This window comes from Rhyacophila brunnea, unplaced genomic scaffold (genome assembly GCF_057557595.1).
Source record: "Rhyacophila brunnea isolate RB1 unplaced genomic scaffold, BYU_Rbru_1.0 scaffold_19, whole genome shotgun sequence".
NCBI lineage: Eukaryota > Metazoa > Arthropoda > Insecta > Trichoptera > Rhyacophilidae > Rhyacophila > Rhyacophila brunnea.
The window spans coordinates 26,773,432-26,787,334 of record NW_028232848.1 but is presented as its reverse complement, the minus strand read 5'-3'; the positions used below and the strand labels follow the sequence as shown (position 1 = coordinate 26,787,334).

The window sequence follows — 13,903 nt, the reverse complement described above, 5'->3', positions numbered from 1 at the left end:
GAAGCCAATATCGGCAACTTAAGTTGTGTCGCCATCAGTACCCATACACAATACGTCATATAGCAGTTAGTAAATCTACGGCAAAGAGCAGAAGTCGGAAAACGAAACCATTTATAATACTATCAAAACACATCAAACTAAGTCGAGCAAAATTAGCAACTCTGAATAATGTATGTTGCTAAGTTAATCCAGATGGTTCTGCATCGCACTCTTAGCGTTTTTATTGCCAGACCTAGCATTCTTAAGTACGCATTTAACGTATTAGAAATGCATGAAGCGAAAAAAAATTTTAAAAGTTAAGTAGGTACTTGCATATGGGAAAAGGCAAGAAAATTTAAAAATGTTTGGCAGACAACCTAAAAAATCGGGTCGGTAAAAAAAATCACTGGACTATGAAGAATCAAAGATGGAATTTTGTAAAATACCTGGGTAAAAAATAGAGATGTAAAGGTTCTCTACCCCTGCACTGGATGAACCACAATCATTGCAGAGCGATTTTGGCGGTTGAATTAATAACTATAGAAAAATAATAATTTCCGTAAAATATTGTACGTAACATTTTTTCACAAATTTAGAAAAAAAACCGCCAACCTCTTCAATAGTTTTTAAAACCGTAAATCTTCGATTTTTAGTACGTAGAAATTAAAATTTGTATGAACCTTATAATAATAATAAATTAATTAATTAAACAATAATTAAACCTCTGCGCCACTGACAAATGCAGGGGCGAGATAGATGTGTTTCCGGAAACAACCTATCGTCACCAGAGCGTAATATTAAATATATAATAATATGAGGGATGTGTTTATACCCCGAAACAGATGTAAACATCAATAACTCGAAAATTTATTTCTAAATTCTAAAGACGAAAAATTCGTTTGAATTAATGATTAAGTGTGTTATCTTCGACATTCTTTGGACACGTTAATTACCTACCTAAGTACTTAGTGTAAAAAAAAAATGAAACATTTCACCAATAATACTTAGATACTATGGAGACATAATATTTTTTTAATATTGACAGATAAACGAATGCCTAAGTATTATTTTATAGCGGTAACATTTACCTATTAACCATTTGATCAAACAGTGTTTTATAGGCAATGTCTTTCAAACTGCAGGAAGTATGAATGCTGGTGATAAATGTCTTGCCTCGGTTAACATAATATTATAATGTCCGTAGGTACATCATGTTTGCTAGCATTACTAAAGAAAACGTATCGAATGAGAGAATAATGTACCGGTATATTATCCATACTTAGAAATATCGCATCAAAAAAATTATATTTTCTGAAATACTTTGGATATTTTCTACCCTAAAAAGTATCATATGATTCGATCTTGACAATGAAATATCAGGGAAAATGTTCGATACTTTTTCATAATATACCAACTAACCTAACAAAACAAATAAAAAAATAGCTGACATGCGATCGATGTATCACTTTATTGTGAGCTTACATGTAGGTATCTAGTAAGATAACTGTAGCGATGACTCGATACTATGCGATTAATTAAGGTTTAAATTGATTCGTATATTTATAATTGAAATAGGTTCAAGCATTTGCACAACGTAAACATACAATGCAATTGCCATGACTGTAGTTAGTACGTATAGTAAGAATTGATTTATATTTATCATTTCATCCATAACCAATGAAATAACAACGTGAGAAACTAGCGACACCTTTAAATTTTATGACATGAAGTCTGTGATCGTAACTAATACTTGTATGAACACAACTAGCGTTGGAGAAATAAGCATCAGAAATTTCTGTACAAGAAATAATAGTTTAAATAAACATAGCAGTGGCGAAGGGTGACTTTCGGAAAGAGCCCACGGTTTTCAGGTATACTTAGGGAAATATGAAGATAACACGATATTACTACTGATGAACATATATGATGAACAACTGATGAAATTCCAATACCTAACTGATATAATTGAGCAATGGGTTCAAATTATGTATTTTCTTAAACATACACATCAAAAATTATTAGATAAAATTCATTTTTATTTTCAAAAACACTTAATTAAGTACTTACTTATATTGTCATGGAAATTGTATTATCGTATCATTAATTATTTTGGACAACGCTGCAGTCATATACAATAATATTACGCGCAAAGGTTGTAGGATTCTTTCTTTCGAGCCTACCGTATTGCATACATTTCGGTAGACGGGGCTGAGTGATGTCGCGACCTGACGGTCATACAGAATAAATCAGAATCCCAGTAGTGTATAAATGTATAAATACAATAGTTGAAAACAGATGGCGCTGTTGCATATTTTTTTACCTTTGATACGAATTCTAAATTAAATACTTGACAATTCTGACGACAGATGGGTCTGCTTATTTTTTAACTTTATAATGTCTTTAGTATATTTATGTTAGAATTTAGGCTTCAAATAATCGCCTACTATGGAGCCTTCGCCACTGAAACATAAGTAGTCAGCTTATGTACGGAATAAGAGATTTCCCTGTGTGGGTTTGATGTAATCGTTCACCTCCGTCCATGAGACAGTCTTCGCCAATACGATAATAATATTATACTATACGAACGTTTCTTCATTCGGAAATTAAATTATTAAATTGTATCTTCTGACGTAGAATTTACTTATTTAAATTTTCGTAAAATAATGAATTAAGGCCTATCTAGTATCATAACTAACATAATTTGGAATAACTATATACGAGGATTATGATACAAAAGAAGAACCAATCATAGGCATTAATCATTCACAATATCTAAACGACCATGCGCTTTACAAAATCAAGATAGCAGCAACCATTAACCATACACCAGATCAGATAAAAATGTTAAAATTCACAAAAACCATGTCATTTTAACATAATAATAATATTTTGCACATTTAGTATGCCCCCATACCATGAAAACTCATGTATTTATGTACTTATATTAAAAAATAAATAATTTATGAAAATATATTATTATCTTTAATATTTTAAATATTTAAATTGAGTAAGTACTTAGGTAGGTAAGTAGGTACTGTTACATTTCATAACATTTATAAAAATATTAAATTACTTAATGTTACTGATATAGAAGATATCTTGAACAGTTTAAAAAGATTATACAAGTTACCATGATAAATAAAAAGTGATCTAAGTACTACATATCTCATTAATTTAATGCTTTTCTGGATACCAATGGGTTTCAATATAAAATAATATATTATAATAAACAATAAAAAAGCAATTGCTTCTCCAGATAGGTATTATTTATTATCGGTTGGCAACATTATGTAGGCATTTAAATTTCGTACTGATCAAATAATATTCTAATTACGTACTTAATATGTAGGTACTTACTTAGTACCTATATATGCATGAAAAATTAAATCAAACCAAGGTTGTTGAAGAACAACATTCTGTGCAGATGGAGATTTGTATGTATAATACCTACAAAACGGATACTAAATCTAATGATTAACTGCAAGTCATTTCGCATTGCAGACTGCTTCACACTTATATTTGCCATATGTTGCATCAGTGTTAGAAGCCTACAAAAAGTTATAAATAACTACCTATCATTATTATTTTAGAATTAAGATATCCAATCGCATAAAATTGAAAATAATAGTATGTAAACAACTAAAACAAGACATTGACAGCAGACCACCATTTTCTCTTTTATGTATTTACTTACAAGCAATGCATCCAGTGCTGTCAACACAAAGAATATTATTTCTTCTATAGCTTCTTCAACTATAGTTACTAAAGTGTTCTGGAATCGATTTCAAATACTGTATACAAAATACAAAAAGTATTACCTACTTCTTCTATTATATTATAACATTTCAATCACTTTGAATGATTTTTGCATTTTTTTCGCACCATATTATGAAGTAATTTATTTCTACTTAATACCTGAGGACACATAAGTATTCAAAAAACATCAATGTAATGTTTATGCCAGTCTCATTATGCACTTGCATGGAGTGGGTAAGCTAAACTGCCCATAGAGAGCAGTACTGGACAGCCAGTCATTCATTGATTAAATTTGTAAACAAGTACTTACCTAGGTACTGATTTGACATGTATAAAATATATACATGAAAGAATTTTAAATGTTCAATACACCAGAAGCTATTCATCTTAAGTACTTCATTAAGTAGTACTTACTTATCATTAAAAATGAAAAAAACACAAGTAAATAGATTAGATTTTGGTTAATACTTTTAATACTTATTAACAGTAATACAACATTGTTAAAAATAATGGGTGTGTCATAATTTACTTGGGACTAAAAATTTTATTACAGATAGCATTTATTAGTGAAAACATAGATTAAAAAAAAATTAGGATGTGGACTAATAATACTAATAAAATTTTGTTCATAAGTATTCACTTCTCTATGTAATCTTTCATCAATGGAATCATCCAATGACAAGCAAAATTGTCATGTCATAAGTCTTAGTATGTGTGTGTAAGTTATTAAAATTCATATAGCAACTTTGTCAGTCAGTCGTAGCATAGGCATATTAAATTATATGCACACCAAAACGACCCAACTATCAATAAGTGAGACCTCAGTTAAGCGGTGGCAGTTTTCCATGAAGCAGAAAAAGTGGTCACCTCGTCAGAATGAACCGTATTCTTAAAAATATGCGCATCATTCATGAGTGAAGAAAATCAAAGTGTAAATAAACCAAAAACATAACTATTATGCACATACTACATTTTTAACATTCAATGACGGTTTATCTCACGGGCCAAATTTTCACAAGGGTGGCCTCAAAACCTGTCAGCATCTAAAGCCTCCATGTACATAAAACCACCACTGTGTTTAAATATTATAACCCAAGTCCTTAATATGTGTGATAAGTCTTATCCCCATCATTCGATAGGGCTACTCGGGTCACCAGGGTTCACGACAAGAAGCTGAAGATCGAATGAGGTTAGCGATGCCCGTTGATACTGTATCCATACCTCCGCATCACGCATCACCCCAAACTAAGATGGCCAGATGGCACCACAGATAATTTAAGGATGTTCAGCCAAACCGACTAGAAAGCGTTGGAGCTGATTCGTTGACGATGGAAAAAGTTTTTGAAGGCCAAGACCCAACAATGGTTGTCGTGCCCCTAAAACTTAAATTGGATACAAATGAATGGTATTTCTTTATCAATATCTACATAAATTGACTAAGCCGAATACGTATATTATGTTTAACTTGTACTGGAACTAAAGCATTCACATTACAATACAAATGTAGCTTATAACTGCCAGTGAATGGACAATTATACATAAATGGGCATCCTCAAACATTCTCAAAATTTCTTGAGAAGAAGGACCAAGAAGTTCTGCGTAGTATGTAAACCAGAAAACTACAGTACCTCGACCACATTATGAGAGGACAACAGTACAGCATTTTCTAACTTGTTATCGAAGGAAAGATCAATGGTAAACGTAGCTAAGGATGATGCCGCATTTCATGGCTCAAAAACCTCTATGATTGGAGTGCAACTCCACCAAACTGTTCTGGGTAGTAGATGATAGAGCGATGATCGTCCTGATTGTGACCGACCTCTGATAGGGAATGGCATGATAAAAAGAAGATGGACAGCCAAATATACCAAACCATCAATATTTACAATATTACTAATAAAATGAATATTCTTAAAAATTTACATATTATGTAAGTATATAGTAACGAAACTACAAAAAGTTGCCAAATATGGAAGATATAAACAAGATTTTATAACGGTCATTTTTCAATGCACCAACGCACAAAATAATATTTTATCTACCAATTGAACCACACTAAATACAATAAGAACCGCAGTCAGGTATTGTAATGCAATAAGACTGCATCTAGCCTTTGAATCCAACTATTACACACTTTTGTGATCCTAAATATTCCGTATTAAGTATATGAAGTAGCTATAGATTAACATACTTTCCACCGAAAAGGCATGACATGACCCACGAAATAATCACCACCCAGCCAATAATCCTCGTTTTGCCTGCAATGTACAAACACGAGCGTTCTGATTCTAACAATCCATATTCCTCTCAGCGACCAATATGACGATATGTATGAGATGTCACTATAAAGACTATAAAAATATAGATCAAATAATTACCTATGACTGGTCAAAATTGCATTGTAGCGTTGTTATAGAATTGAATAGGTTATCAAAGTGTTAAAAAAATGAAACATCTCTTCTGCAATCCATACATAGGTCTGGGCACTCGATGGAGGGCGATCAGGTGCTACATCATACCCGTACTAGTCTACAGAGTAGAATCCTGGACATCAGTCACAGACCTTTAACACATTTTCTGGTGTCCCTCAGGGCTCAAACTTAGGGCCGTTGCTGTTCACGATTTTTATAAATGACATAGCATTGGTAATAAAAAATGCTATGTTTTTGTTGTTCGCTGATGACTTGAAACTCTTTTTGGAAGTTGTCACCTTGGACGATTGTCGTCAGCTCCAACTTGATATAGATAATATATTAGATTGGGGCAGGCGTAACAAACTAGAATTCAATATTGATAAATGCAATCTTTTGTCGTTTACCAGAGCCTCAAAAGTGTTGTTTTTCCAATACTCGATGCATGGCAGAGTTCTGTCACGAATATCATCTGTAAGGGATCTTGGCATTACGTTTGAGAGTAAACTGACATTTATTAGCCATATAGTTACCATTTGTAACAAGGCGCTTAAAATGTTGGGCTTCGTCATGCGTACTTCCCGGGTCTTTTCGGATGTTACGGTATTAAAACTTTTATTTAATTCTTTAGTTCGAAGCAGACTTGAGAGTGGGTCTATTGTTTGGGCACCGCATCAGTTGAAGTATGGCCTTATGGTGGAGAGGGTTCAGAAGAAATTCTTGAGACTCCTTTATTTGAGGTTGTACGGATACTATCCGTGGCTTTATCCAACTGACTTTCTCTTAGGCATGCTTACATACTGCAGTTTGCAATTTAGAAGAAATCTTTATTTAGCTATGTATTTTTTTCGACTTATACAAGGTATAAATGAGAACTCTGCCATTCTGGGCAGTGTTGACCTGTGTGTCCCTGATAACTATCTTAGAAATAGAGAACATCAGTTGTTTATTCTCCCAAGGTGCAGAACCAACCTGCCACTGGTAATGCCAATTGGGAGGGCGATAACTATGTTCAACGGAATTGCTTCGGGTGTTGATATATTCCGCCTACGTGAGGATGAGTATAGGTGGACGTTATTTTATAAATTTTTAAAATAGGGTCTGCTTAACTCATCCGGTGTATTTCCATGTACCTATATAATTAATATTTTTGTATGTACATATTTGTTTAATAACATATTATCTATCTCTTTTTTATGTCATGTTGTGAACGTCTTAAACTTATAATTTGTAATGTCCACAATATGTAAAAATAAATAAATTGAAATTGAAATTGAAAAATTAAAAGAAAAGACCACAATAGACTGGACGCTTTCTACGTACCATAAGGATTCTGTAGGCTGATCACATTTCCAATGAGGAGGTTTTAAGACGAGCCTATAATCCAAGATAACTTATACTATCAAGGGCAGGAAAGCTGCATACTCCGGCCATATTTTCTGTAATAGGGATTATGATTTACTCCAGCTCATAATGCAGGAAAAGATTGAAGGGAACAGAAGCGTAGATCGAAGAAGATTCTCTTGGCTACGCAATCTCCGTAAGTAACTCAATTTCCATGGCGTTGGGATCTGATACGACTAAGCCAGGATAGAGAGGTGTTCTGCAATTGTATGACCAACCTTTGATAGAAGACGGCAGCAAAAGAAGAAGTATTAGTAGAATAGCAAAATAACAAATAATCTCATTCTAGTATATGTAAATGCATGATCAATTAGAAGAATGTCTACTTTGAAGTAAGTATTTATTTAGTTATTGATAAAAACGTTAAGTAATAAGTAATATTAAAGTAGCCTGTGCCTAGTTTAAATCAAGAATGCCACAGGTTTCACACTGACAAAGACTGAATATCAAGAGGGATGGTCAAATCATCTGCGTCACGATGTTCAATCATGAGTTCTCGACGAAGAAGTGAGCTACTTTTCACATTTTAGCGTCTATGAATAATCTGTATTAGTCCACGCTACAGACCACAAAATCAAAACGAGACAAGAGTAGTAAAGAGTAAGTAGTAAAAACAATATCAAAAATAAATAAACATCAAGTTGAAATAAAAATTAACAGAATTTACAAATTAACATTAATTTTAGAAGTTAAAAAAATTCAATAGTGGACCATATGAAAACAGGCCGACTGCCACGTGTTGCCCGTGACTGAATACTAAGTCAATAGTCATTTGAGTACAATGAATGGTTGTACAATATTTATCTTTGGTTTCATGCTTCATTAGCATTACCCATAGTACAGGTAATGCTCAATTTATTATGAATGATAGATTGGTTGTATAGCAACTTTTCAACATTAATAATATGAATGGACATAGGAACTTATAATAGAAGAGATGTTCAAAAATGAAAGAAGTCATAATATGGCACGAACGATGCATAGACAACATCGGCTGGCAGAAGAAACCAGTGGATAAGGAACCGAGCGAGAATACACAATAATGTATTGCTGAAATGCCTATGGAGTCAATGTCAGAAGGCGAGTGATAAACATTGGAGAAATACCATCACGGAGAAATACTAAAACGCATTAAGCAACCACAGTGCCATTCTAATTTAGTGCTGGATCAAAAACTTGAGATCCTGACAATGATCATTAAATCATATTAATGCATCATCTTCCTACTTAAGCAAAGCTAGTTATATGAAAGTAATCACAATAGTTTATTGAGCCTGCAGTCTATGGGTATTGTAAATTTGAATGAGTCAGTATGTCCTAAGCTCAGGCTCGTCCAACGCGTCGATCAATTGATCGCACCATGAAAGTGTAAAAAGTGTATGCACACATTCAGTTTTAATATAATATGATTTCATTAAGTTTTTGACAGGGAAGCAAGCATTGACCATTCCAATTTCCAATCCTCAACCAGCTTCGTGAAAGTCATTTTCAAATTAACCATGAGGACGCCCAAGTGATCTCGCCGTATCACTTGCTTCATATTGCATCGCTCACAGCATGCCGCAGGAGTGAGAGAAAGAGATGATGTCAATCTATGTGCTTTAAACTGCCGCACAATGGGAGAATAGTTTGACGATAAGTGCAATGAGTTCCCAAAAGATGACCATAATATATAATTATTACGACGAATAAGATATTCAGTATTTCCTTGAAAGACAAGTGCTGTTGTTTCATTTGTAATGCTTCAGTGTCCTCCGCCAATTACAATAGGTTTATTTAAGTTAAAAAATGACAATGAAAGAGTATGGTAAATCACTCCCTACTTGAAGTTGGACATAACTATAATAACTACAATGTATATAATATTTGACTAGGATTGATCTCAGACTACTACTTACATGCCTTTCTTTCAACCATAATGGATTTGGGCTTGGAAAGAACCAGGAAGAACTTCCCAAGACCTCGGTAGCGAATGGCGTGTACTGCATTGTGCAAGATTATTATTTTAGCTTCTACTGTTATTTTACTCTAGCCTAGTTAGGGAGAAACCTGTTCTCCAGTTTAGGCCTATGATCACGTGTATTGAAAGATAAATAGTTGTCCCTCGTGGAAACCAGATCGCAAAAGACAATTGGCCCAACTAAAGGTCGGACAGACTTGAGTAGCTTTTCTCTTTCCACTCGTCTTAAACTACTAATACCTATATTGTAATTGCTTGATTAACAATGGTTGTGCAGGAAAAAGAAGATCCAACGACTAATACAAAGGATGACGTACATCCACTCTATTATGACTTCTTTCTCTGTGGTTCCATAATTGATTAAACAAATATCATAACAGAATATTCATCAACGCATCCATCTCATTGTACAATTATTGGTTATAGAATCCCGCTTGAATATGTATGAGATAAACGCAGGTATTTATGGTTCTAAATTTAAATTATCATGTGAAACATTATGAAAAATTTATAAAGAGATACCTAATGATTGAATTGGTATCATTGATCTAATCAGAGAGCAATTGCAAAATTAGTACTAGGAACACAAGATATTGTGTATACTGTATAACAATAAACTAATGTAGTCGATTACTTGACAATAAAAGAGTTATTTTCTAACTGTTTTTAAGAACTCTATACATTAATCTTAAATGCAATATAACTTAAGTACTTACATCTGACATGCAACGTTTAAATTACATTAATATGGGAAATAATGGCAGATATGTTTTACTTAAAATATTTTAGCGTGCAAGTATTAGTAGTGTATTAAAGTAAAAGGTGTTTTCTGGTTGAATCATAATTTAAATATTGTGTTCTCCATAGAATATCAAGTGGGTGCTTAGCTGTTTTATTATTCAAAACATAATTTATTATATTACTCCGTAAATAGGTCAGATTGTTCAGAATGTATTGATAGTGCTGATTGCAACAGTAGTATTATTTTAAATAAACGCCATGTATCATTCGAATAGTGTCTATATAGCAAATTGCATCTATATTTAGGATCCTGGCTGATATCGTTAATGTCAAAAACATCAATGCAGTGCTGACAAGCACATGTTATGAAAAATCTATTTGAAATAATTTTGATATATTTTTGACATTTATAACACGGTTGATATTTTGCAATGGAGGGAATGTGAAACGAATTAAGATTAATATAAACCGAATTGACTTACCGCAGCGGCGGGGTGCCTTGCCGGTGTCGGGTACATTCTCAAAACAGGCACTTTAAAGCGTAAGATGCGAGACGGTTATGCCTAACCTATCGGCCACATTTTATCTTCTGAAAATAAATAAACCATAATTCCAAAAACCGTCTAGAAGGAAGCGATGCGAATATTTCCATTAACAAATCCACCGCGTTAAACGTCACCTTGTCACCATAAACACATACCCCACACAACAGAATTCATAAACCACAATTCTGAGTGAATCACGTAATGTTTATTATGAAATATTGTACAAAACATGTAATTTGACCACTTTACACTATAACTGTATGAAATTGATGGCGATTAAATCGGTGGCGAATGCAGAATGCATTTTGTTTTCCTTCGAGATAGTATGGTAAATCGTGAAATCGTCCACGCCGTTGAAGTTGAAGAGAAGGATCTACAAATTACAAAATAACAGTATTCCATTCCATGACGATTGGCAACATTGACGTTTGCATAGAGAGCGCCACTCGTCACTTCACTTCACTTCACTTGTAGAAAATGGATGCGACGAAAGCCCGCCATTTTTGAATTGTTTATAGTGCTTCTGTATAAAAAAAACAATATTTCAATACCTGTACAAGATTAACATAACAACGTGGTTCAAAGCAATTTATTTATTCTCCAAAAAATAAATAATAAAATATATCTGTATTGCCAAACCACCCAATGAATATTCGCTTGTATCTTTAAATTACATATTAATATTTATTGCTTTGAGTTTGTAGGTATGCTGTACGTGTGTAAATAATATTATTATCTACACACGTGAAATACAGATTTAAAAATTGTATTACATAATATGTGTTATTATGATATTAATATACCTTAAAAACCCTGGAAAATGCTATCATCACATTGTAATCATTGAAATCATAATTACTATAAAATTGAATAAATAATGTAATATTAACCAAAATGAATTCAAATAATTACAAGACAAAAAGAACTTTTTACATACCACGTTTTTAAATTTTCTGTAGAAGTTAGTAATAACAAAGAATAGTTTGTAAACTTGACAATTATTATAATATGTAGTAAAAAATACTTTTTTTGTACTTGATAGAAATACTGAATAAATATAGAATACTTACTGAAATGTCATTTTGACATTTCATATTGATTGCCATAGTAACGCACTTATATATCAATAATTTAGTTGCTAGAATCCTTTAGCAACCAATAATAGTGTTTTACTTTTTACGATTTTTTTCCAAAATAACTTTCCATACAAAACAGAATTAACTGAAAATGAATTCAATTCTGCTCAAAGATTACTAAGAAAGAATGCATTGTCGTCGTGTTCTGATATATTCTAAAAATTTCAAATATCTAGCTAGTCGGAAAGTTAGTTAAAAATCTTCAATCGTCCAATACAAATCTTGGATAAACATGAAAAAATTTGTACTGGACAAACAAGAATACGAGCTAATAAAAACGTAGTAAAATAGATCAATAGATATTACCCAATAATAGTAGGTACGTATATAATAATAATGTCTATGGATAAAAAAGACGATACTCTGTGTTTTTCTTTATATTTATTTTTCAGGGTTCAATTTTATTCGTGGGCTTGTAATTTTAATAAATACTAATAAAATTACATAAAAATGAAAATAAATTTAATATTTTTTAGCTCTTCAACAACTACTAACATTAAAATATTAAACTTTGGACTATGATATTAATGTATCGAGTTTCCAAAAGATGTCTCTGTCATGACGGAATATTATTTGGCATGTGCAGTTTTTATCTTTGTTTGTCGCATGAAGAGAAGCGAATGTTTGAGTGAATAAACACGATTATTCGTGCGCCTACATTCTACAAGGTCTGGCAATACTATGTTTCTACTTCAATACGAGAACAAGAACGAAGAACGGTCTAAAATGGCAGTAGCCTCTGTTGCAGCTGTTAGTCGTCGGTACAGTAGACAGCACGAGAAAAATAATAATATTCGGTGAAATAATCAGTTTATGGAAATCGAATGAAAAATATTTTTATGACAGTGGAAGTTCAAATATTAAACAATTATTGTTAGTGGTGAAATTGTGTTAGTTCATAATATGGATTACAAAAGCGGCGTATACAATGCAGCCAGAGATGGAAACCTCACACGATTGAAAGTAAGTGCAGTCAGTATTCGATCATCTCGCTTCGTCGAAATGTATTTATAATGTCGGAAAATCAGGAAATTACAACACTCGAATAATAACACTCCAGAAGAAGCTTTGTCATCATCTTTCCGGGCTTATAAAAATCGTTACGAAACAAGGTTATTTTTGGCATAAAGCGTTGTAAACAAAACGTCAAAGAATATTTTTAGCCCACATAAAATCCTTTTATTACTATTTATGGTTCAGGTTTACAGGTTATTACTGATGAAACTCGCTGAATAATGAATGTAGATAATGTGAGTACCCGGTCAAAATAACGGTATATTATCTGCGCTAATTTAATACTTGTACAAATCGCTTTGTGCGCGAGCTGACTTTGACTTGCGCCAAATGTAATAATCTAGAATAGGCCCTCGATATCACAATATTATTAATTTGTGTACTTTATTTATTAATACTGCAGACGACAATAATATGAGTAGTTATGAAACCTTATTATAACGTTATCAAATAACAGTTCTTATTCATATTTCCAAATGATTTACTTTTGACATTTCGTACATTAAATTTCAGTGTCGCTGGATGTCAAAATAAAGTGACAATGTAGATAGGTACTTTACCTAGGAACATAATTCAGTGAACTGAAACAACGTACCTACGTAATAAATTGAAGTAAAACAAATTAAATATTAATAATAAACCATATCGTAGATTTTTGTGAAGCTGCTAGGACATACCTACCTAATATTGCAGTATTTTTTTTATAATACCTACTATACAGATGTACATACAAATCAGCTGATGAAGTTCTCATCAAATTTGCCTTGCTTTTACATTCATAACAAGGTTGGTAGGTCCCTATGGAATAGATTTTGATTTGCATGTGGTTATCTGTATAATATTAAATTCTGCACATTGTGCTGAGGACCCACCGTATGATTCTGTGATCTCTTATTTTCACCGATTGACATGTGAAGCTGTCACAATAATGTGCATGTGCAGCGCCATCTTTAGATT

The 13,903-nt window shown here is 32.6% G+C and overlaps 2 protein-coding genes across 3 annotated transcripts in view; one reads left to right on the top strand and one right to left on the bottom strand.

The window, feature by feature from the left end:
* LOC147072877 (protein groucho-like) overlaps nucleotides 1-11,232 on the bottom strand; it is a 64,960-nt gene extending 53,728 nt beyond the window's left edge. Inside the window, exons 1-2 of one of the 2 annotated variants that reach the window (XM_085946223.1) lie at nucleotides 10,931-11,232; nucleotides 10,734-10,840 (exon numbers count right to left, since the gene is read on the bottom strand). In XM_085946223.1, coding sequence (XP_085802349.1) covers nucleotides 10,734-10,769 — 36 coding nt within the window. In that variant the 5' untranslated portion in view covers nucleotides 10,770-10,840; nucleotides 10,931-11,232. Of the gene's footprint in view, nucleotides 1-10,733 lie in introns of both variants that reach the window. The other variant, XR_015070566.1, reaches the window with a different exon arrangement.
* Nucleotides 11,233-12,626: 1,394 nt separating this feature from the next.
* LOC147072876 (protein fem-1 homolog CG6966) overlaps nucleotides 12,627-13,903 on the top strand; it is a 195,521-nt gene continuing 194,244 nt past the window's right edge. Inside the window, exon 1 of the mRNA XM_085946192.1 lies at nucleotides 12,627-12,895. Coding sequence (XP_085802318.1) covers nucleotides 12,836-12,895 — 60 coding nt within the window. The 5' untranslated portion in view covers nucleotides 12,627-12,835. The remainder of the gene's footprint in view (nucleotides 12,896-13,903) is intronic.